This window comes from Hippocampus bargibanti, linkage group LG10, assembly GCF_051943395.1.
Source record: "Hippocampus bargibanti isolate YZ-2025 linkage group LG10, ASM5194339v1, whole genome shotgun sequence".
Classification (NCBI taxonomy): domain Eukaryota; kingdom Metazoa; phylum Chordata; class Actinopteri; order Syngnathiformes; family Syngnathidae; genus Hippocampus; species Hippocampus bargibanti.
In genome coordinates, this window is record NC_142743.1 from 9,702,428 (window position 1) to 9,728,833 (window position 26,406).

The 26,406-nt window shown below is 41.4% G+C and overlaps 1 protein-coding gene across 1 annotated transcript; it reads left to right on the forward strand.

Moving 5' to 3' along the window:
• The first annotated feature begins 1,241 nt into the window (after positions 1-1,241).
• LOC148892329 (guanine nucleotide-binding protein subunit alpha-12-like) lies at positions 1,242-26,393 on the forward strand. The gene is made up of 6 exons (XM_089005556.1): positions 1,242-1,947; positions 9,713-9,931; positions 21,325-21,375; positions 21,469-21,669; positions 22,564-22,770; positions 23,981-26,393. Exons 1-6 carry the CDS (start codon positions 1,630-1,632, stop codon positions 24,140-24,142), a joined length of 1,158 nt encoding a protein of 385 aa, XP_088861682.1. The 5' UTR covers positions 1,242-1,629; the 3' UTR covers positions 24,143-26,393.
• Positions 26,394-26,406: the final 13 nt, after the last annotated feature.

Genomic DNA, 26,406 nt, shown 5'->3' on the forward strand with positions numbered 1-26,406 from the left:
GTCACTCTGGGGAAGTATGTGGCGCAGACTTTTGAGTTTGACAATGAAAAACTTTGCACACAAAACAACATTGACCTTGGCTGAGGACACATCACACATAAACGTCCAAAGCATAAAAAAAATCCAGTAACCTCGTGTTTGCGAGACATTTTTACATTTAATTGGAGACGTTGCTGAGGTCCTCCTTGTAACCCGACTGTAGTGAGTGTGTGTGTCTTTTTCTATCTATTTCATTTCCATCCTGAATTTAAGTCGGGCCGCAACTAGAGCAAGGTTGTTTCACTGTGATTTTAATGTTATTACTTTTTTTATGCTTTTTGTTGGGATTACACATTTGTAAGAGAATCTTCATTGGCTTTTCAGTTGGGGGGCTGAAATATAAATGATAGAAAACAGCGGTAGTCAAAATTAAACTGAGGCATCAGCTGATTGAATATATAAAGAAGTCAGTGTTATTGTTAAGATCCACGTTTCCCTGAATGGCACATCAAAATATTCAATATTAAATACGAATGCTTCGGATGCTTGTGTCCTTGCCAAGGACTCGCAAACATCCGACATTGTGTTACTGTGAAAAAGCAAAGAAGGGATCTTTTCATAACTTTAAATGGTTTGCATAAAGTGGAAAAGCACACTATGAACTTTAGGACAGTCTTTCTCCATCTACTCATCCATTCTTCATATTCAAGTTTTCTCGATTAGTTCTTCCCTCGGGCCAAAATTATCTCGAGGTTGCAACTTGCGGACACATTTGTCTGGTATGTCTAATGGAGTACAGAAGAAGCTATAGTTATTCATGTAGAAAGGGGACTGTGCAAGCCTCCAATTAGTGAAAATCTGTATGTAATTGATGCCCATTGCAATCCATTTGGGGAAAAAACTAAATTATTGTCTCTCAAATTTGATCATGTAGAAAAGAAACCGTGCTGGCCTTCAATTGGTGAACAGTTGTATGGAATTGATGCCCATAGAAATCTATGTGAAAAAAAACATGAAAAATGGATTCTCTCCCAACCCTGATATTTTCCAACCAAAACGCACGTTGCCCCAAGAAAACAAAACAACAAAAAATAAGGAAACTCAGCGGGTCCCCGATCGCGAGTATTCGACGTTAAAATCTGGCTAAATAGGTAGGTGCTAGTGCCCCCCTGTGGAGACTACCGGTAACGGCCTTCCAAGCACCCACTGGGCCGTCCCATCACGCCCCTCCCTCCCCTTGAGGAACCCTGCCGGTCGCGACCCAAGTACACCACCGCTGGTCGGCTGCTGTTTTGGGAAAGTTTGTGGAAGCGCTCTCGCCGTGTAGCAGAAGGTTACGACGTTCTTTTTTTATAGACAATCTGCCTTTTTATTCGACATCGGCGGAAAGTAACTGGATTTAACTCATAATTTTGGACAGATTTGTTTATTTTTGTTTCAATCGCGTTCGACTTTATTTCGATATAAGTTTTCATGGCGCACCCCAACCAAGACTCGCCCTGTCTGCGGGTTTCCATGTCGCTTTGAGTTTGGAAATTAGCCATTTATCACCCCCTCAAAACCCGTTTTGAATTAAATGTAGGCCTTAAAAAGTGGAAGCGGGGGAGCTTATGATGAACTGTGTTCCGCTGAGCGTCTTCTGAAGCAAACATGTCGGGAGTGGTCCGCACTCTTAGCCGCTGTCTGCTACCGGCCGAGGCGAGCCGGGAGGCGGGCGGCAGCAAGGAGAACAGCCGGGGAAGGGACGTCGCGCAGGAACGGGAGGCTCGTCGGAGGAGCCGGGAGATAGACGCCATGCTCGCCCGGGAGAGGAGAGCAGTGAGGCGGCTAGTGAAAATATTACTCCTTGGGGCCGGAGAAAGCGGAAAGTCGACTTTTCTCAAGCAGATGCGCATCATTAACGGACAAGAGTTTGACAAGAAAGCACTTTTGGACTTCAGGGACACTATTTATGAAAATATACTCAAGGTAAGACACCTGTATGGACAGTAGATGCAACTTTGGGACAAAGCTACTAACATATCATATCTAGTCAATGTGTCACAATCACATGAAAATCACATTTGATTGACAAAATGTACATAACGGAACAAATTTGATTAAAAAAAAGCTATCTCTGAAATTCACGCATAAATTCACCTATAAACTTGTCAAGAATTACACAAACTGTTCATCACCCTGCCGTTGACATCCTCCCACAATAGAAGGGTTTGTTGACATAGTGCATATTTTTATTCCGGTGTGTGTGTGTGGGGGGGGGGGGTGTATGTGGGTCTCCCTTTGTTTGCTGCCATAGTCGGGCCTCCTTCACTCGCTAACAATACCAGACTATTCCTGAGGGATGAGAACATCCGCTCAGCCCACTCTGGGATAGTAAGAGGCTCCAGTTAGACCAGCAAAGCTGTACACTTGCCCTCAAACTTGCCGTCATTCTCTTGGACAATCCTCTTAAAAATCACCTGACAAATACATGCAGAGAATAACTGCAATACTGTATATCATAGGTGCCAAAGCCAAGGCCCGGGGGCTAAATCTCGCCCACTACATCATTTTATTCGGCCCGCGAAAGCAATTCAAGCATGTCATGTGCCATGATGCTTACTAAAGTTTGAACCAAAAATTCTAATTATCATATGTAAACCACAATAACAGTCAATATTCTTGACTTCAGATTTGAAAAGTAGTTATTTCTTTAATTTGTTGTGAGTTCTGAAAGCAATATGTGGAGGAGATGAAAAATTCATAACAGCCCTCGAGAGGAACCCATAACTACAATGTGGCCCGCGGTAAAAAAAAAAAAAAGAATTTGACACCCCTGCTGTACTGTATACTTAATTGCAAAATAGGGTTTATGTATTCTCCCTGAATGTGATCACCATATTGGTCCAAAGACTAAAGGTCATTAGAACTTTATGCCAATGTACTTTAAAGTTGTATACGCTGACTGGTTGAGAACAGCTCAAGCAAAGAAAAAAAAAAATCTGCGACTTGTCCAAGGAGGACTGATTTTGTGCCAAGGGTCACCAACTGTAGGGCTCAAGGGCCCGCTAGCCTGCATGTTTTTGACATCTCCCTCCTCCAGCACTGCCTGTTTCAAATAATCTGAATCGATATCAGGTCTCTGCATGGCTTGGTGATGATCTGATCATTTCACTGAGGTGTGTTGGAGGAGGGAAACATAAAAAATATACAGGATAGTCGCCCTCAAGAACCGGAAATTGCGACCTTTGTTTGACATTATTTTATAAACAGCCAGATTTACATTTAGGCGGCGTATTGTACTGAATTCTTTGTCATGATTGGAACATGAGGGATTACAATGTGTTTTTTGTATCTTTGGGGGATCCTATTACACTAGCTACAGTTTTTTTTTGCCTTGCTGTCTTAAACTCAAGTTCCAGAAGCTATCCAGTCATCTGACTGGCCTTGGAATCGACTCTTTCACTTTCTGTTCTCCCCCTTGTGGATAACGCGTTGACAAAGGGGGGCCTTTTCCTTTCCAAACAGACATCCGGTCTCTTTTTTTATTTACAGCGATTGTCAGAGCCTCATTTTGTCAACCTGTCTAGACGAGTTATACAGAACCCGTTTGTCATCAGACAGGACAAACAGTTTACTTGTTGAAAATATCAGAAATGGGTAAGCAATCGTTAAGAAGTATGATCGTGGTCAATTCATTGACTCCCCAAGAAACACCCGTTGATTCAGTTCAAGTTTGTTGTCTAAGGAAGACCGACATGATGTAAACTATCGGGAAACTGAGGCGCAATCGCCCGTTAGTACAACTCCGAAAAAGCGTTATTCTGCTCCCTACTTGTCATTGGAAAATCAAGTGTAATCAATTCCGTCCGATGGCAATCATTTTTACACCCAAAATAAACTTTTATGTTTTGAGACAAAGACAGATGTTTGCAATGGTCTGATGAACCGCTTTTCAATCAAAGGCTGGCATAAACAAGTAACATTGCGCATTCACTTTAACAATGTTTGGCACCGTCAAGTGTTCCAATATTTTGGAGCGCCATATGGGGGAAAAAAGTCTTGATATATTTGGCAAGAAGAAACATGATGCCGAAGTAGATTTTAGAACGTTATCTGGGCCGAAAGGGAGATTATGAGCCAGCGGAATACCACTTTGCTGTCGAAGATAGAAAACAGAGACACATCCAAAGCAAACAAAGTCTCTTTCCTCGCAAAGGGCAATTAAAACAAAAAAAAGAGACTCATAGGGGAAAGGCGGAGGTGATGCTGTTAAGCTGCTCTTCCTCCTGCCATGTAAAACATCAAATAAAATAACCAAAGTTTACCCAAACTAGGTTCATCCTAACTTGAGATTCCAAATAACTGCAATCTGTTGCTTTGCATTTTTATTTTGCTGTTTTGGAAATAAAATCCCAAAGCATTTAATTTCTATCAACCAGTAAATCAATAATTGAATGTGCGGATACAAATCAACAACATTGCAAAGACGTCATGTGGAATCATCCGCAAATTTCATTCTACGGTCGGACAAGGGATGTGACTTAAAGCTTACTCATGGTTCTATTTTCATTTTTTTTATTACATATCGGTCAGTGTAGTGTCCGTTGTGTGTCATACAAAGTGTTAGACACGGCTGTCTTTGTGGTAAACACCAGTTCAGCCGCAGGGCGTCTGTGTTTGTTTAGGTTTTTGTTCGTCTTGCACACACTACTTAGTCACCGAGGTCACCAATGGCCATCGGCGTCAGATTGAATACATACGCAACAATTCCTGCAAACCGCAACACGTCGGAGGGGGTTGAGATCGGAAGCATTTTTCTAAATGAGTTTTTTCCCCCACTCTGGTTATGTTTTAGGCTGGTTCAATGCTGTGATTCCTGAATCAGCACAACAAATTGATATTAGTTGATCACAGATGTCGTTTGCGTCTGAATGACTAAACCTAAACAAACACATACTCGAATTCTGTGAACTTCTATTGAACGGTTCCAAGAACTCCAAAAATCAAAAGTTGACACTCTATGTTTCAAAATGAGGCAAACGAACCCTAATGTTGCCAATATGAAAAATATTTAACTCATTCACTGCCAGCCGATGTGCAAAAATGTGTCCACTCCAGTGCCAGGGTTTTTTTTTTGTCACTCGAATTCTAGGACCCACAGAATATTGAGTTTTAGGACTATATAAACATTCAATTCAGCGTAGGAAACATTAGTTCTCTTCTTTCTTCAGACAAAAAGAGTTAAATCCTAAGTTATATGGGTCAGTAGTTATCTGAGCTTGAAATGGGAGTGGCTGTACAAAATACAATAAATACAGTACAGCTAAAACTGTAACAAAGCACTAAAATGAACAAAAGGCAAATGCTGCCCCCTCGTGGAAGGGAAAAAAATTGCCAGATGTCTGACCAGTGCTTTATCGGCACACCCAAGAAAAACCAAAACCCCAACAAATTTGGGAATGCTGCTTCAAGTCACACTTTTCAATTCCCAAATAAATTTGGGAATGGCAGCGAATGAGTTCATATGCTATATACGTTTGACCTGCCTTTATTTCATATACTTCTTGTTGTTATTAACTTTTGGAACCACATGATAAGTTATTCAATTCATTTTAAATTGTTTGAATGAATCCGTCGTTTAATCTGGTATTGGATTTTTTTTTCGCGCATTTTTGCATCAAAATCTGTTCCTTTCATTCGCTTTGATGTCGACTATTCTCGAAATGGAGATACAGTGAGACCTCAACTTACAAACACCTTATCTTACAAACTTTTCGTCTTAAGAACCTCTAATTTTTGAAAATTAAACCTTATAATAAGCACTATTTTCATAATACACAGCCACCACGGCTGGCGGAGTGATCTTCGGCGGAAGCATATGTCCGAACAGCGCTCCAGCCGGCGCTACTTTGCTCACCCCCTCTCATTGAATGCACACGTCGATCGCCTACTTGGAGCTTTTTGTTGATAATTTTACTATGATGGGACTGAAAAAAACCCACCACAGGCTCGTGTTCAGCCCAAGAAGACACAAAATAAAATCACAGTCGCTGAGAAGAAGGAGATTATTGAAAAACACGAACGAGGTGTGCGTTTCTGTGATTTAGTGGCCGAGCACGGCCATGCTAAGTCAACAATTGCTCCCATTCTCCGTAACAGAGAAGCCATCAAAGGTGTGTCTGTTGCAAAAGGTGTTTCCGTGCTGTCAAAGCGACTGTCTCGGGCAATCGAAGAAATTGAAAAATACTTTATTTTACAGCACAGTTTATTTCTTTAATTACAGTCCTCGTGTAATGTGCCTCTCTTTGTGACTTTATGATACAATGCAGTGTATTTCTTTCATTACAATACAATAGCACATTTATTATACATAGAATAAGGTATGTTGTGTGTAGTTTTAAGGCTTATTTAGTTAAAAACTATATTTTATGGTAACCTGGGAACAGATTATTCTCATTTTAATGGTTTCCTATCGGAATCTTTTTTTTTGAGATACACACTTTTCGCCTTACACACTCTGTCTGGGAACCAATTAAGTTCGTAAGTTGAGGTCTCACTGTACGTTGTTCCAAACAGGATTGAATATCTTAAAGACGTTCTATACCTTGTCCATGTCAAAGGCTGTGCGCAGTGTTGTCCTGAAGACTCTTCACTCGCGTTATTCATCACAATTATTAATCGATATGCTAATTTGATGTTGGTGCTTGTTTTAGTTTGTTATAACACAGATCCAGCAAGGTCTGTTAAACGTGCATTGTACCACTAAAGCAACATTTCTGGTGTTTTGCTAATATTTCAAATTAGCATCTCGATTAGCTTGGCTACTCCACTGCTTGCTTTTCTCTCCACCATTTTGTTTTTTTTTCCTCGTCCTCATTAAGTGTTCACTAATATAGTAGTTTATTTTCCTGCTGTGGAGTTGAGAATGAGTTGGATGTAATTTACTTGGAAGACGGGAAACAAAAACTTCAAAGTGGATAATATATATGTCAAGTGCGAAAAACATGGTCAGATGCTAATTGGAAGAATATGCTAACAGCGAGCAACACTCGATGTGGCTTGATTTAAATTATTGTTTGATTATTACATAAAACTATCAGTAGTAACTTGTTTTGCGCCACCAGTTTTATTTAGACACCAGTAAAGTGTCTGATTTGATGTCGCTGTCGCAACAAGATAGGCACTGTTAATTACAAGGCGCTGTGGCGTCCAAATGGTGTTCATTAAAAGGTTGCTTGTTAACGATAAGACAACCACACCAAGGGTTTGTGTCGGTTTGTTTGATCCCTTTGAGTAGACCTCCCACACACAAAGAGGGGAAAAAAAAACTCAGAAGGCTACATGAATGCGCCAATGTTTGATTTACTTCTCAAGTGGGTATCTTCTCAAGTAAAAGGTCAACTTAGAAGTGTAACCTTGAATACAAGACTTTCATGTTAAAATTTCTACTCCAGTGGAGGTATGTAAAAAAGTACAAATACTTTTTCATGACTTTTCACTTTCAATCCCTAACATTTTAAAAACAGATGTGCTTAATGTACAGTGATACCGTGGCTTACGAACTTAATTGGTTCCCAGACAGTGTGTAAGGGTGAAAAGTGTGTATCCCAAAAATGAATTTCCCATAGGAAACCATTAAAATGAGAATAATACGTTCCTCGGTCCCCATAAAAAATAATTTTCTACTTTCTAATTTTATCTAATCCTTAAAACTACACAAAATATACCTTATTTTATATGTATAATCAATGTGCTGTGGTATTATAATTAAAGAAATAAACTGTACTGTATAATAAAGTCATTTTATTTACCTTTGTGATGGTCGATGGCTTGATGGAATGGAGGGGCCGGTTTCATCAGCATTAAACACTTGATGAGGAACGTAACCTTCTTTCACCATCTTGAGGAATAATCCCTTGTGGGTGCTTTTTCTGTGATAATTTTACCTAGTTCCTCATCAATTGTGTTCTGTTTAGCTGGGTTGATAGCCTTTTGCATCAAGTGTACAGATGGCTTGTGCGGGTTGTTTGTGGAGCCTGATTGATGGGGATTTTAACCTTGCAGTTGAAAAGTTGAAAGTTGAAACTCTGTCACTGTCGTCTGTCTGTCTCTTTAATGTTTAAACCACCCCCCCCTCACTGCTGCGTTCTTGACCAATCACATGGCTTTAACCGAAGATTGGGTGGGGAATAGAGGTCAAAAACAGTTGGCTGCCATTTTGTTGTTAGAAGAACGGGCTCGTTCGCAAACGACACACCACTCATTGAGGCAGCTTCGTGTACGAAAAAAGTTTGTATGCCAAGGTAAAGTTCATATGCCAAGGTAAAAATTTCATAAATGTAATGTTCGTAAACCGAAAAGTTTGTAAGCCAAGGGCTCTGTAAACCGAGGTTTCACTGTACTTTGTATTTCTTACTTTGTTTTAAAAAATGGCAGGTTATTTTTTTAATCCCCGCAGATGATTAACTGATGTAAAAACACGATAAATCTTGGGGTTTTATTGAATACAATAGACAGGAAAGGCATAGGCAGGGACGAACCAAGGCGCATTCAGCACAATGGCAACAGATTTGGAGAAGCAGGATATTACTCACCAATGCTCTTATAAGGAATTGTTTGATGCTGGCAAAAAGAATGATTTGTGGGAAATGTGTTGTCTTGTGCCTAAAAGCGTTGTGCTTTGGTGGTTCTAATCATTAACTTATTCACTACCAGACGTGCAAAAATGTGTCCACTCCAGTGCCAGGGTTTTTGTCATTTTCACTCAAATTGCAGGACCCAGAAAATATTGCGTTTTAGGACTACATAAACATTCAATGCAGCGTAAAACACGATAGACTCTCTTCTTTCATCAGAAAAAAAAGTTCATTTCAAGCTTAATTGGTCCTGAGGTAATATGAGATGTAAGTCGGGCGGCTGTAAAAAAAGCAAATGCTGCCCCCTCATGGAAGGGAAAAACATTGCAAGAGGTCTAACCAGCGCGTTATCGGTACCCCCGTAAGTAAAACAAATACCCGAACAAATTCAGGAATGACGCTCCACGTCATATTTTCAATTCCTGAATAAATTCGTGAATGGCAGTGAATAAGTAAAAAAAACATTAAAAATACACTTTTCATTTAAGGTAGCATTTTTTGTTATTATCAAGCTAACACAAACTATCGCTTGATGTGGCAAGTTAGCAACACTGAAGCCGTGTCACAATTTACTTTAATTTACTATTTTTATATTTTATTTTTCAAAAATAGTTCGTCCATTCTGATCCATGATATCGCAGAGGGTGCTGGAGCCTTTCCCAGTTGTCTTTGGACAGTAGGCGGGGGACACCCTGAACTGGTTGTCAGCTAATAGCAGGGCACACATAAACAAACAACCATCTATGCTCACACTCACACCTCAGTACAATTTACAGTATTAAGCCTGTTGTGGGTGTTTTTTGAAAGTGGGAGGAAACCGCAGTACCCAGAGAAAACCTACGCAAGCCCGGGGAGAACTTCCAAACTCCACATAAGAAGGCCAGAGCTGGAATTTAATCCAATAATGCTGCATTATGATGTCGACACACTCACCACTGAGTGAAAAACTGTGAATTAGTTTAAATTAGCAATCCAGAAAAATATAAAACCATTCACTGATTTCTTCTGGAACTGGGAAAAAAGGTCAAATATGTTCAAGAAAGGAATTTTGAATCGATTGTTTGTTCATCTATGCTCCTCTCGTCCTGATTGTGCCACTCCCGTTGTCCCCTTAGGGCATGCGCGTACTTGTGGACGCCCGTGACAAGCTTGGCATCAACTGGCAATGCTGCGAGAACGAAAAGCAAGGCATGCTGGTGATGTCGTGGGAGGGACGGGCCGGCGCCGTGGGGGTCGAGCCCGGCGACTTCCAGCTCTACGTAATGGCACTGAGCGCCCTGTGGGCCGACGCCAGCATCCAACAGGCCTACGCCAGGCGCTCCGAGTTCCAGCTGGTGAGTCGTGCAACGATCTGCTGTCTATGGCAGCAGCACCGCCTGTCACGAGGAGGCGCGGGGTCATCGAGTTGTCATATCGACCCACAGAATATTGAGTTTTGGGATTACATAAACATTCAATACAGCGTTAGAAACATTTAGAGTCAATTCCTAAATTGTATGGGTCTGGAGTTATCTGAGCTTGAAATGGGGGCAGCTGTACAAAATACAATACATATTGATTTATATAGAGCTTTAGCAACAGCTGAAGCTGTAACAAAGCGCTAACATGGACAAAAGGCAAATGCTGCCCCCTCGTGGAAGGGAAAAACATTTCCAGAGGTCTGACCAGCGCTTTATCGGCATCCAAGCATGAAGAAAAACAAAACCCGAACAAATCCGGGAAGGGCGCTCCACGACACACTTTTCAATTGTTGAATACATTCGGGAATGGCAGCGACTGAGTTAATATGCGAGACACATTTGACCGGCCTGTATTTCATATACTTATTGTTGTTATTAACTTTTGGATCCCCATAATAAGTCATTTAATTAATTTTAAATTGTTTGACTTAATCAGTCGTTTAATCAGATATTGAAAATTTAATTTAACTTTATAACATCACTTTGCTGCTGTGAAATGTACATTTCTCCACTGCGAGACTAATAAAGGCAAATCCAATCTAATCCAATAACTTGGGAATTAACTCTTTTTTTCTGATGAAAGAAGAGAGTCTCAGGTTTACGCTGCATTGAATGTTTATGTAATCCTAACTCAATATTCTGTGGGTCCCGGAATTTGAGTGAAAATGACAAAAAACCTGGAGAATTTTTGCACATTGTCTGGGAGTGAATGAGTTAAAGATTAATAATTAATTAGTTCATTAATATCACGCAAACAAACCCACCGTCAAAACGAATCAATCTAACCGGGCGGGCGGGGGCGGGGGGGGGGGATCAAATCTAACCATAAATAAAATACAAATCTGATACAACTTCACAACCCTGCTCGCGACAAAATAAAACATTTGAAAAAAAAAGATTTATGCTGAATTTAAGTTTGTGGTTTTAAAAAAGTAAAAAAATCTAAAGGACCACATCCAAATTTAACTCATTCACTGATATTCACGAATGTATTTAGGAATTGAAAATATAACGTAGGGCGCCATTCCCAAATTTGTTTGGGTTTTGTTTTTTGACACCTGGGATTGGCTCCAGAACCCCCCGCGACCCTATTGAGGAATAAGCGGTACCGAAAATGGATGGATGGATGCTTGGGTGCCGATAAAGCGCTGGCCATGACCTCTGGCAGTATTTTTTCTTTTCCACAAGGGGGTAGCATTTGCCTTTTTTCCATGTTAGCGTTTTGTTCCAGCTTCAGCTGTTGTTAGAACGCTATATCAACCAATATGTATAGCATTGTATTTTAGACAGCCACCCTCATTTCAAGTTCAGATAACTCCAGACACATAATTTAAGAATGAACTCTTTTTTTCTGATGAAAGAAGAGAGTCTAAGGTTTCTAACGCTGTATTGAATGTTTATGTAGTCATAAAACTCACTATTCTGTGGGTCCTGGAATTTGAGTGACAATGACAAAAACCCTGGCACTGGAGTGGACACATATTTGCACATCGTCAGGCAGTGAATGAGTTAAGCACCTATTGAAAGCTTTTTCGTCTTTTGATAGTAAACAATTTGAGGCCGAATGAACCTCAACTAGTGGTTTCCAGGCACTCATCTTCAAGAAGCAATTAATCCGCAATCAATTCCGCGCCATCTGTCAAAACATATCCAAGATTCTCTTTGGAGATCTTACTTTCAATCATACTGGAACAGAAACGGGTCTTCCCCAAACTCATTGGAATCATCCATCTGTTCAAAGGAGAGGATAAAGAAACAGAAATCTACTTAAGAATGAAGACTGTTTTTCCAGTCTGATAATCATTTCTCTCAGTCTCTCCTCCCCTCTCATGTCTGAGGAAGAAAAGGAGCCATTTTATGTTTGTATGGGGGGGGGGGGGCAGAAGAGCTGGAGAAGCACTTTGCTCAGCAAGTTAAGGTACTGTCACTGCCAACAAATCCTTGTGATGGACCAGCCAGATGCTTAACGGCAAGCAAAAGTTTGAGTTTCACAGAAGGATCACAGACTGTATTGTTCTCTCACCTCCACCGGGCTGCCCGTTTTAGCTAACGCTGCACTTTTTATTTCCCTGTGAGTTGATCCTTTATGTGACCTTCTTACGCATCTATCAGCAACGAGACAATCTCGAGTGAGACGGTCAGTCACTTCCGCGTCGCTGTTGCAAACTGTACGTGCGCGAGACGCCTGCGAGTAGCTTTATGTCACGCCGCCTCAGCTTATCTGGAGCGCCACACTGATATGGGCTCTGTGCTGCAGTTGGCCTCCAGCAATCTTTTTTTAACTAGCAGCATTCAAATACCTGTTTTTAAGAAAACTATTTCTCATATTATTAAGTTTTTGCTTGCAAATTTTAAATCAATAGCTTTCGTTGACTATATGCTACGTTTTCATATATTCAACAGTCGGTGAGATAAGGGAACAAAGACAACACAGATTTAAAAAATATTATTGATATAAAAATAAATCACTGAAATTGCTTTAAAAAGGGCATTTAAAAACAAACAAAAAATACAATAATCACCCATCTTCCCTGCTTTCCTTGCTCCTCAAGCGCTACCTGGGGAATTTTAGGCACTAAGCTAGCTTTCCCCACACACTGTGGCTGGATAGCTAGCACGGCTAATCGCATACATGTTCAGTTTCAGAAGTCAATCGGGAGATTTTTGTACTTGTGACTCTGGTGCATGTTAAAATAATGTGTGCGTTACAAATGTATCAATTAGAAGTAAATAGTATTTATACATTCAATTAGTATAAAAATGTATTTAGTTTTTTACTGTTTATTTTGTTTCCCCTTACAAATTATTGTGGGGATTGTGGTCAAAATCGAGGGATTCTCGACCAAATCGTGAGACTTAACGTGTGTAATCGCTGTGATCGACTCTGAAAAAATAAAGTAAATTATTAAGTTTAGATTGTCAACAAAGAAAATAACACCACCACACGGCAAAGACCCGTTGCTAATCACCAGAAATTCTTTTTTTAGAGACGCACATATATATTAAATCACATATATTATAAGAATTTTCTTGTCACCAAAACTCAAACAGCGTTTGGAACGTTGTTAACTGCCAGTCTTGAATGTGGCGTTACAGTCCAATCTCTATGACCACTGTAACTCCAGTGACAATTCTCATGAAGAATTGAAGATGTCATACGTATTTATTAAATTTGTCTTCCGCATTTGACTGACACCACAGTCTGGGGTAAGATGAGGGGAGTTGGTCCAGTGCCACATTCTCTCAAGGGCTGTCTGGCTATAACCGCTGAAGCCGATGGGTTATTTTTTGCCTGTAATCTTTTGCAGGGCCAGTGATCTGTCCTTAAGGGGTCGTTTTTTTTAAATAACGACAGATTAGCCTTTTGAGTTGCTGGGTTGTACTCTGTATCAAAGTGGTGTTTAGCCTTCCGGTGGAAACATTGAAAAACTCCCCAACGGAAAAAAAAAATACTAATAAAAATAAAATGGGGCAGTTGAATCGCAACCGTGTCGTGTTTCGTTCACGCTTCAGACAATTAGGCGGAAAAAAATCGGCATTGGCACCGCCCTACCGACTCTTGAGGATTTGCACTATGCAAGAATCGAAACAAGGGTGCGGAAAATCCGACTGGACCCTCCGCACCCTGCTCACCACCTTTTCCAGCAACTCCCATCAGGCAAGCGCTGCCGATCCAGGTGCACTAAATCCAGCAGACATTTAAACAGCTTCTTCCCTCAAGCCTATAACTCTCTAAACAGTTACCCAAATATAACTGTATAGTGCCTCTTTGCAATTTTTCTCTGGTGATAATCGGAGACAAATTCCTTGTGTGTGCTACATACTTGGCAATAAAGAAGTAATCCGTGTAGCCTCAGGGAGTTGTCCACTGCTCCACCAATCTTAGAGCAGGGTCCTATCAGAGCAGTGGTCTGGCAGCACCGCCACCTCTGTCCATAAGAGATATGTATATATAGGTCCAAAGTTACCAACACAACTTTAGTTCGCTGACGAAGCCTCTTGGATGAGAAGTGTCCGACACCTTCAAAGAAGTGCAGAAGAAACCTTTTCATCGATGGACCACTCCTGTATGACTGAGAGCTTACACAGACGTACGTGGCTTTAAAGATGATTCTGATTCTGAAATGTAACATCAAACTGGTCAGAGCATGCGTGATTGGCAGCCGTGACCGTTTTTCAGAGAAGGTCAAACATTTGATTTTGGGGCCATGTCCGACACATGTTGGCCACGTTCTCACTCGACAGACAACTTATCACTGTTGCTGCAAAGTTCCTATGCATTTTTAAACGTTATCTAATCCAAGATATGACCAGGAGATCGTCAGGGTCATGTCAGGGCATGTTTTTTTTTTTGTCTCGGCTTCCTGACACAATGAATTGACAATACTGTCTGCAACGGATTTCTAAAGTCATAATGATTGTGCGCCAAGAATTACACCCACCCCCACACTATCTACACTGCCTCTCTCCCGCAGAGACTTTTTTTGGTCGGCTTTTCCCAGGCTCGGTTGGACCTAAGCCACAGGCAGACACCGCAGAGAGGGAGGAGAAGAGTGAAGGGAACTTTTAGAAAGAAGACAAGGGAGAGGACGGAAGGACGGTGGGGGGACAAACCAGTGTATGCATTTAGTTTACTGGCAGGCCTTTCACCACACCCTGATAACACCCTGTTTGATACTGCGACCAAGCTGACATCAAGTCCTGTTGCGACTCAAAATATCTAATGTTGTCTTTGCGGCGAGCCTTGCGCAACTGTGTTTTTGAAAGCGCCTTGGACAGATGTACGTACAAAGGCAGAGTACGCTCACACAAACACACACACACACACATATAATGGTTTACTGCTGCGGTGTCAACGTATCCTGTCCCGGCGACATGAGGCACAGTTTTAAACAAACATGGGAAGACGAGAAGCACTAGGGCCGGTGGGAAAATGAATGACGCCAAATTCAGAGCGAACTTTACAGACGGGTAGAGTACACGCTGTACAGTACGGGAACCTTGGACACGTTGGATGTATACGGCGAGGTTCTAGTGGGAATAGTTTTGATGTTTTCACGGGTAGACGTCGTGACAGAAAAAAATATCGGCGGACAGGAATCAGTCCACTTCTAAATGAGGAGGGTTGCTATTCTTGAACTGAATAATAGAGGCTAAGTTCCATTGATTCGTCAAGTAATGGGCGTAAAATGTGTTTACGTTTAGTACGGGAGTATATCTGAGGTAGTGGTACAGTCGGACTTTGCTTCAACATACGTATGTTAGGTTTTCACCCCTGATCCACTGGTGCAAAGGACACTTTGATCCTCTCCTCTTTCATCTAGAACTGCTTCATTTAACAAAGAGGGTACAGCAAAGTGCTGAAGAATGAATGACTCTGTGTCTTTGTTTTGTTATATTATTTGTTATGTAGGGTTTTTTTTTGTTGTTTTGACTTCACCGCGAGTGGCTGCCTTTCCAGCAGCTCCTGTATTTTGTTTTTCTACTTCTTTCTTTCCTTTCCTCTTCCTTTCATCATTTTGCCGCTGTTAGACATACATTTCTCTACTGCGAGACTAATAAAGGTAAATTCAATCCAAAGTTCACACTCTGAGGTCCCCATTTCACGGTTTCTTTTTATTTTTGCTAAGGATGAACACCTTTATAACATAAACGTCATTGTTGTTCCCACACTACCCAACTGCACACACACTCACACGTATTCTCTACAGTATTCTCATATTCATCGACAAACATCTCTTCACGTTTCACTTCATCGACTAGATTTTTATCCTTTCATACACAAATAACCTGATCAACTGTCCACCTTAGTAACCGCTGACCCTGAAAAGGTTCTATCATACTTTTCACGTCTCCGCTGCATCATTAATTCATTCACTGCCTGATGATGTGCAAATATGTGTCCACTCCAGTGCCAGGGTTGTTGTCATTTTCACTCAAATTGCAGGTCCCACAGAATATTGACTTTTGGGACCACATAAACATTCAATGCAGCATAAGAAACCTTAGACCACAGGTATCAAAGACAAGGCCCGAGGGCCAAATCCGGCCCGGCACATCATTTTTCTCGGCCCGCGAAAGCATATCAAACTTGTGAAATTCCATGATGCTTGCTAAAATTCGAACCAAAATGTCATATTTTTGGATGTAAACCACAATAACAGTCATTATTCTTGACTTCAGATTTGAAAAAAAAAATACTTATTAATTTGTTGTGCGCTCTATATGTAATATATGGAGGGGATTAAACATTCTAATGGCTTCCCCAAATTCATAACGGCCCTCGAGAGGAAACCATAACTACAATGCGGCCCGCGGCAAAAAATGACTTTGACACCTCTGCCTTAGACTATCTTCTTTGATCAGCAAAAAATGGTTAATAATAATAATAATAATACATTTGATTTCTAAGCGCCTTTCAAAACTCTCAAGGTCACTTTACAGTCACAAGTTATATTAGTCTGGAGTTATCTGAACTTGAAATGGGGGCAGCTGTACAAAATACATATTCATCCAAACATAAAATCCAAAACATATTGATTTATATAGCGCTTTAACAACAGCTGAAGTGGTAACAAAACGATAACATGGAAAAAAGGTGAATGCTGCCCCCTCGTGGGAGGGAAAAACATTGCCAGAGGTCTGACCGAAGCTTGAAACGCACCCCCTACAAGAAAAAACAAAACTCGAACCAATTCGGGAATGGCGCTCCACGTCATGCTTTTCAATTACTGAATAAATTTGGGAATGGCAGTGAATGAGTTATGCAGGATCTCTGCTGATGAAAGTCCAATGGATTGTGGGAGTTTGAGTATGTGTGTGTGGGTGTGTGTGTGTGACATGTCCAGGAATTCCCCTTTTCCGTCCTCCACCTCCCTCCCTGACCCTCCCGTCCAGCTCCTCCTCATTAGCCAATCGGATCTTTGGGGCTTTGTGTGTTTTCTACTTGTGTGACATTGCAGTTCAACAATGGGGGTCACGGTGTCCTGAACCCACCAAGGTTTGATGCTCAACATGTGTGGGCCTGTGACACTGATTCATTTAAAACGCTACATCTCCACTTTAATGAATCTTTTTCCTTCATGGGGCCCGGAAAACACATTTTAAGTGACTTTGTATCGCAGTTGGCGGAGTCAGTCCATCCCCCTTGTCTCTCGTCACTGTTTTTACACGCACAGCTGTTTCCTGTAGCATGTGTGTGTGTGTGCATGTGTGTGTGTTTGAGAACGCAAAGATCAACGATATGTTCAGTTTCATCTCAAAGAATATTCGATGGCATATAATACAGGGTGGCCACAACTTTAATTGGGCCCAATTTCTTTGTGTTTTATCCGAATGAAATGAAACTTTGGTCATAACTAGTTTATTACAGTATATTCAAAACATCACATCAAAACAATAATAATAATACATTTGATTTCTAAGCAACTTTCAAAACTCTCAATGACACCTTCAGTCAGAGGATTTTTTTGTGCGGGTGAGCAGCGGCAGCCATTCGTGCCAGCGTTCACTCTACCCGCAAGTAACACAGCAGCAAAGTTATGAAAGGAAGAGGAAAGGAAAGAAAGAAGTAGAATAACAAAATACAGGAGCTGCTGTAAACACCAATAGGGTCTTTGGCCTTTGTTCTCCGTTCTACAGCATATGTTCTAGATGGCTTCCATTTATCTCCGTGCATTTCTTGAGGCGCTGCACGAAGTTGTCCATGACGTTCTTACAGACTGAATTGGTATCGGCTCTCATCTCCTCCCCTGATGGCTTTCTTGAATTCCGTGATGGTTCTGGGTTTCCCTGCATCGACTCTGTCCTTAAGAAAAAATCTGGTGGCCTTAGGTCTGGGCTATGCGGTGCCCACTCAAAATCAGTCTTGAGACTCATCACTCGGCCTCCGAAGTTCTCTTTCAGCCAATCTCGGGACAGTTTTTGAGGCTATCTTAAAGGACAACCAACGTCACTTTTTTGTTTTTTAACTGACACCAGAAAAACGTTTGATAGCATCTAAAATACCCAAAACACGCAGTAGGATATTTTTAGTCAAATGCAAAACATCAATAAAAATGACCTAAAGTGTCCAAAATCTGCAAAAAAATGAGCTGCGAATTGGGCATTTTCAGAAAGTCCCGCCCCCAGTTCGTGACGTCACGCCAAGACGTCTTGCATTGCTGCAGAATCAAAACAATGGCTTCAGATTCGGAGAATATGCTTTCTTGTTACACATCCAGTTATGAATATGATTCAAATAGTTCTGAAGAGGAAAGCATACATGTTTGCAATCGATTAAAGAATTTATTCCGTGCCATTTTGAGGCAACATTAAGAGAAAGTCTCTCACCCAAAAAAAGAGGCACAAAATGGCCACCTCCGTTTCCACAGGCTGATAAATTCCTTATATGGCGCTTGGACGCCCTCTTCTGGCCTTCTGGCGGCTTTTCGGTGCAACACGAGGTCTCCAGACCAAACAAGTCCAGCAAAATACATTGACGTGATGGAAGGACCGCTACAATGCGTCTTTTTTACGGTCAAGCGCGGTCCTTTAGTGACGTCACGTACGGACTCGTCACCAACTCAAAAACAAGACTTCCTGAATATTCAGCACGAGTCTTAAAACGTAAAATATAGCTATATACGGTGGAATCTTATTAAAATACGCTCAATAGAAGTCATTTGAAGCCATTTTACAAATTATGGACACAACTTGTCCGGAGACGTCGGTTGTCCTTTAAGAACAGAGACTTCGCAGGGAAACCCAGAAACATCACAGAACTCGAGAAAGCCATCAGGGAAGAGATGAGAGCCATTACAAATTTGTTCTGCGCCTCAAGAAATAGATGGAGGTAAACGGAGGCCATCTAGAACACATGCTGTAGAGCGGAGAAAAAAAGGCCTCGTGTTTTGATGTGATGTTTTGAATATAATAAACTAGATATGACCAAAGTTTCATTTAATTCGGAAAAAACACAAAGAAACGGGGCCTAATCAGAGTTGGGGCCTGTTTTTGTTGTAGGGGGGGTCACCCTGTATGACAACATGAATTAGTGGGGAAGCGGTATGGGCTACTTTGTCCTGGAAGAACCATAATGTACACAATGGAACAACGTTTAGGTAGATCGCTATGTGAACAGACGGCCAGATAGACAGACAAATAATATGTAAAATGGCTTTGTCAAAGTCAGCTTTATTGTCAAATATGCTAATATGCATGACATACAGCATAGATGAAATTAATGTCCTCTCGGACCCAGCGTGCAAGGCACTTAAAATGTGGCTAAAAAAGATAGACAATACATGTAATTTCTGAATGTAAAGTGAGTTGGTGTCGTATGTAAAGTGACGTAGTGGAGTAATGCAAAAACAAACAAAAAAAGGTTGAAGTAAGGTCTTGCAGGTAAAAAAAAGAGTTTAGGATAATAGTACTCAGAGTTCGGTGAGTGTGGCAGTGGGAAGGGGTAGGGGGAGGGGCAAGGCTGGGAGGGAGTTGAGTCTCCTGACTGCCTGGTGGCAAAAACTGTCCTGTCTTTGATTAACCCGATCAATATTATCACTGCTCATTGATCTCGTACTGATTTCAGTTCAGTCAACGCAATGACAAGACAACACGAAGTGGTCCAGAGAGTTCTGACTCCCGTCTGATCTCGTCATCCGCTCCGGTTTGATATCTGTTCAAAACTACACTAGCGCGCACAAAGGGCGATGTTTTGAGATGCGCTCCCGTGATCGACCTTCAAAACAGCTTTGTTCATTGTCAACGGGTGCTGACATCACACGCTTCTTGTCGTTTGTTACACAAAAAGACACACTGGGCTCGGATTGGCGTGGCGACATCCGCAGAGAATCAGTTTTAGGATAATGACGTTATAGCGGACACGTGGAAATCTTTTTTTTTTTTTTTTGTAGGGCGAATTCAGCATTTTTTAATTTCTTTTTTAACAGATGAACGAATTAAAAAATATATGCTTTGTGTGAATCTGTGGTTCCATTTCTATTTACTTGTTTTTATTTTATTTATTGTACTTATTTTGTTTTTTTCTTTGTTTATTTAGTAGCATTTGGTTTCTATCAGTGGCGGCCCGGTAGTCGAGTGGTTGGCACGCCGGCTTCACAGTGCAGAGGTCGTGAGTTCAAGACCCGGTCCGGCCGCCCTGCGTGGTGTTTCCATGTTCTCGCCGGCGCCCGTGTGGGTTTTTTCTGGGTCCTCCGGTTTCCTCCCACATTCCAAGAACATGCATGGCAGGCTGATTGAATACTCTCAATTGTCCCTAGGTGGGAGGTGTGAGAGTGTTTATCTCTGTGTCTCCTGCGATTGGCTGGCAACCAATTCAGGGTTGCCAGGCCGAGATGGCTTGGGATAGACTCCAGTTTGTTTTTGGTTTGAAGTGGTCAAGTGTTCATGGTCCATAGTTGAGTATGACACGTGTCTTGGCACCTTTGTCCAAATGAGTTCCCTTCAAAAGCAAGAACATTTTTACACCAACTCCGGCCGTTAAAGGACAACCGACGCCTCCGGACAAGTTGTGTCCATAATTTGTAAAATCACTTCAAATGACTTCTACTGAGTGTATTTTAGAAAGATTCCACAGCGTATAGCTATATCTTACGTTTTAAGACTCGCGCTGAATGTTCCTGAGGTGACGTCATGTTAGGAATGCCCCTGACCGAGAAGACGACACACAATGCATTTTGGGTACTTAGTTTGGTCTGAAAACTTTGTGTTGATCCGTGTTGATGGCAAAATTAGAAGGAAAACACATAAATAACGCGATGGTGAATCGTTGAGTGTTGCACCAAGACTACTATTTGATACTAGTTGACACAAATTCCCAGCAGACAATTCAGTCCATTTCCATCGGAGCTTGGAGTCTTGACGGCTCGAATTGATACGGGAGGACTTCTTTAATCGATTGCAAACATATATGCTGTCGTCTTCACAACTATTTGAATCATATTCATAACTGGATGAGTTAACAAGAAAGCATCGTCTCCGAATCTGAAGCCATTGTTTTGATTCGCGAGCAAGTCAAGATGTCCAAGCGTGACATCACGAACAATGGGGCGGGACCTTCTGAAACTCGGCATCTCCGAGATCATTTTTACGTACTTTTGGGACACTTTAACTCATTTTTATTGGTGTTTTGCATTTGACTAAAAATATCAGCCTGCGTGTTTTGGGTATTTTAGATGCTATCAAACATTTTTCTGATGTCAGTTAGGAAAGAAAAAATGGTGTCAGTTGTTCTTTAAGCATTTTCCCCCCCCCTCTCTCATCTGCAGAGTGAGTCAGTGAAATACTTCCTGGATAACTTGGAACGCATCGGTCAGCTGGTGAGTCACGTTGACGTTTAGCCGTGGCAACTAAAAAGGTTGGCTGTCTGAATAACTCATCCCAATTTCCTTTTTTTTTTTTTTTGCCCTCAGAGCTACATCCCGAGCAGGCAGGACATTCTTTTTGCCCGCAAGGCTACCAAAGGAATCGTCGAACACGATTTTGTCATCAAAAAGATTCCCTTCAAGATGGTGGATGTGGGTGGGCAGAGGTCGCAGAGGCAGAAGTGGTTCCAGTGCTTCGATGGAATCACATCCATTCTCTTCATGGTGTCATCTTCCGAGTATGACCAGGTACCAGAAGTCGAGCTCACGTGATCTCACCCCCTGCCGGAAAACAGATAGCGGGCTACTTCATCTCCGCCGCGTGTCCTTTCCGAAAAAGCCACACAATTGAAAAAGGAAATCTGAGGTTGGGGAAGTACAAGGCTGTCTTTGTCGGTGCCTCCGTTTCCAATAAGTAGTCATATGACAAAGGCTGATTTCTTGATCTCAGTGCAGTCGAGCACCACTCTTAAAAGTTTTCCTGGCCGGATCATGGATCATGAAAATCCTTGTAGCACTGACGACCATTGAAATACATCAGGTTGCAGCGGATGGTGATTTCCAAGCAGGTTATTCTGACATATGTCATCCAATCTTTGTATGAACATTATGAAATATTCATGACAAGAGCCCAATAGATATCTTTTTTTCAAGCTAATTCAGAAATTAGGTGGAATAAAATTCCAGTGACTGATTAATCATCCGATTGATTTTAATGAATTTTAAAATACGTATACAAATTGTATTTAAGCTTTTATGTCTTGAGTTTGTAAAATAATAGATACCTATCTCGAGAGCTAGCTAGCTATCTCGAGAGCTAGCTAGCTAGCTACATAGCTAGATAGATAAAATGTTCACTCCTGTGGCCAAAGGAGTGGCCAATTTTTGGCCATTTTTCCCCCTGTCATCTTAACTCATTCACTGCCAGACGACGTGAAAAAATGTGTCCACTCCAGTGCCAGGGTTTTTATCATTTTCACTCAAATTGCAGGATCCACAGAATGTTGAGTTTTAGGACAACACATACATTCAATGCAGCGTAAGACTCGTTCCTTTCATCAGGAAAAAAAGAGTTAATTCCTAAGTCATGTGTCGTCACAGTGACGTCATCTGGAAACTAAAACGGCTGCGCGTTGTTTGCAGGTCCTGATGGAGGACCGCCGCACTAACCGCTTGGTGGAGAGCATGAACATTTTTGAGACCATCGTCAACAACAAGCTCTTCCTTAATGTCTCCATCATCCTCTTCCTCAACAAAACCGACCTGTTGGTGGACAAGATCCGGACCGCTGATATCCGCAAGCACTTCCCCGACTTCAGGGGAGAGCCGCGCAGGTTGGAGGATGTGCAGGTACTGACACCCCTTACAATATCGCATTGTCCCATCATGTGATGGAAAAGGGGGTTGAGCACATGTATTGACTTTTTTTTTAATGACATCACCAAATTGCTTAAAACTTAAAAGTCGATCTAGGTGCCACTGTGGAATGTGTTTTTTCAATGGACAATCGTTTCTTCAGCCGTCATCTGTACTTCTTTGAAGGTGTCAGACGTTTCGTCAATGAACAAAAAAATTGTTGGTAGCTCTGGCCCTATATATATATATATATATATATATATATAGAGATAGATAGATAGATAGATAGATAGATAGATAGATAGATAGATAGATAGATAGATAGATAGATAGATAGATAGATAGATAGATAGATAGATAGATCCATATCCCTACTGTCCACCAGACTTCTGCTATGATAGGTCCCTGCTCTAAAGTTGGGGGGGGGCAGTGGACAATTCCCTGAAGCTAATCTGATTACTTCTTTTGTTTTGTCTGATTATGTTCTATGACTGGCCCTGATTGCCCCATTCGCTCTCGTATCACCTCATCATCGATCCCGATTACAGTTATTGTCCTGTAAAATACACCAAAAAAAGTTTAATAAAAATCCTACCTTGATCTGTTCGTTCCTCATCCGAAGAGCTTTGTCAGCTAACTAAAATTGTACTGCTAGCTCTGGCCCTATATATATATCACTTATGGACAGAGGTGGCGGTGCCTGACCATTGCTCTGATAAGTCCTTGTTCTAAGGTTGGAGGAGCAGTGGACTACTCCCTGAAAATAATCTGATTACTTCTTTTGTTCCGTCTGATTATCTCTAATGTTCTATGCCTGTTTCTGATTGCCCCATAGAACATTAACGTTAGATTATCTTCCCGGAGTTGTCCACTGCTCTCCCAACCTTAGAGCAGGGTCCTGTCAGAGCAGTGGTCTGGCACCGCCACCTCTGTCCATAAGGGATATAAATAGGGACAAAGTTACCAGCACAACTTTAGTTCGCTGACAAAGCTTTTCGGATGAGGAGCAAAACATCCGACACCTTCAAAGAAGTACAGATGAAGAAACCTTTCCATGATTGGACCGCTCCTGTACGACTGAGAGCCTACACAGACGTTTAATGGACAATATTGTCGAGTTATTTTTAATATAGGGGGAAGTGGGGTTGATTAGACAAAAAAACAGACTCACCCTTGTTTTTTCCACCGTATCTTGTTCCCGCAGGCGTTCCTGGTGCAGTCGTTCAGCCGCAAACGAAGAAATCGAAGCAAGCCGCTGTTCCACCACTTCACCACCGCCGTGGATACCGAAAATATCCGTTTTGTCTTCCACGCCGTCAAGGATACCATCCTGCAAGAGAACCTCAAGGACATCATGCTGCAGTAATGCTCAAAGCATTCTCGACTCTTAAGGGGGCAGAGGGAGGACGGAGGGGTAACCTGTGGAGGTCTGATGGGACCGGACTGTTTTAAAAGTGACTTGCAAAGGAATCTGGCGGACCCGCTGAGTGGTTCTAACACAACCTGTGGGGTCGTGACCCAAACCAGCTGATGCATTTCAACGTGTACAGTATCAGTCAGCATGTATTGAAGTCACATTTGTTTGCCTTTTGAACAACACAAGCACTCAAAGTGTGCGTGTGTGTGTTTTTAATGGATCTCTAAAGGACTGCTGACAACACAGTCACTAAATCAAAGTCAGGAGACGAAATGGGATGGAGGAAGGGGGGGGGGTGTCCGCATGACGCAGGATTTGTGCCCATTGAGGTCATACGCCATGTGATGTGATGATCTTGCTCAAAGTGTCCTGTTGGTGAACTCGGAGACAGATTAGAGATGATGATCTTGATCTCGTGTGGGTTTGTTTATTTATCCGGCGAATCGTGCATACTAGTGGGCCAAACTATGTGTGAGTAGTACTAAAAGTGATTTGGGATTCTACCACCTAACTAGTGCTTCACTCGTAGTACGACAGCAGTTCCTGTAAGTACTGCAAATTTACCTCACTAGTAACATTGATTTGTCCTCACTGTATGCCCAAGTTGTCCTATCAGTGTACATAGATGTCAAAAAGTGGAGGAGGGGAAAACCATCACACGTCACGAGTGAGTCAGGCTGAATGACGTTGATAAATACAATAATTATTATTTTCAGGATGATTATTATTATTTTTAACTCATTCACTGCCAGACGATGTCCAAAAAAGTGTCCACTCCAGTGCCAGGGTTTTGTTTCACTCAAGTTGCAGGACCCACAGAATATTGAGTTTTAAGACAACATAAACATTACATTCAGCGTAACAAACCTTAGACTCTCTTTTTTCATCAGAAAAAAATTGTTAATTCCTAAGTGATATGGGTTTGAAGTTATCTGAGCTTGAAATGGGGGTGGCTGTACAAAATACAATACAATAGATACATATTGATTTATATAGCGCTTTAACAACAGTTGAAGCTGTAACAAAGAGTTAATTTCTAAGTTATATAATAATAATATTATATTTCATTTATAAGCGCCGTTCAAAACTCGCAAGGACACTACAGTCACAGGATATTTTTTCTGTGGGCGAGCAGCGGCAGCCATCTGAGCTTGAAATAGGGCCGGCTATACAAAATATAAGACATATATATTGATTTATATAGGGCTGAAGCCGTAACAAAGGGTTAATTCCTAAGTTAGATGAGTCTGGAGTTATCTGCGCTTGAAATGGGGGCGGCTGTACAAAAGACAAAAGCTGCCCCCTCGTGGGAAGGAAAACATTGCCAGAGGTCTGACCGGCACTTTATAGGCAAGAAAAACCAAAACCCGAACAAATTCGGGAATGGCGCTTCCACGTCATGCTTTTCAATTCCCGAATAAATTCGTTAATGGCAGTGAATGAGTTAAAAAGTCATGTTTTCTTGATATTTTTACTCAAGTTAAAAAAAAAGATAGAATTCAGATGCTCTTTTTTCCTACATTTCCTGCATTTTGTTGAAGTATCAGATCGATCGAGGGTTGGAACTGGTTGATCAAAAACATCCCTAAATCCAAACTACCCGTACGACTCCTCAAATGAAAACATTGATACGGACACGTCATCCTAATAAATAATAAGAAAACATGTCATCCATTTCGTATGGCCTCTCCTAAGAAAAAAAAGTGCCCACACTGCCTGTTCCAAACAGTTAATGAGCACTTCCACGTTTTTAATACGGTGCAGTGTTACAATGCTATAATTTATGTTTGTTTGGAATTGAAACAATACCCTCATATTTCTTGTAGTATATACCCGAGTATACACAAGTCTGCCACTGTGTGTGTGTGTGTGTATGTGTGGACAAAAAAAATCTATACCACTCTGTAACTGCAGCACTGTAAATGCACAACTAACCCACTTGGCACACCATTCTTTTTTCTTTTTTTTAAATAGAATTGTAAATAAATATCGTCACAGCACTGGATACATTGCTGAGACAACAACAAATGACAAACTGTGGCATGAAGGGAAAAAAAGGATGGAAAACAGGACAGAGGACAGAATATGCTAACGTCTTGGTGTCATTCCCTCGTTTTGACTTTCAGTTTTATTTTTCTTTCTCTGTGCCTTTGTTGGCTTTGTGTTTTGGGGGTGAAATAAACTGTCACTTGTTTACCCAGTGGCTGTTTAAC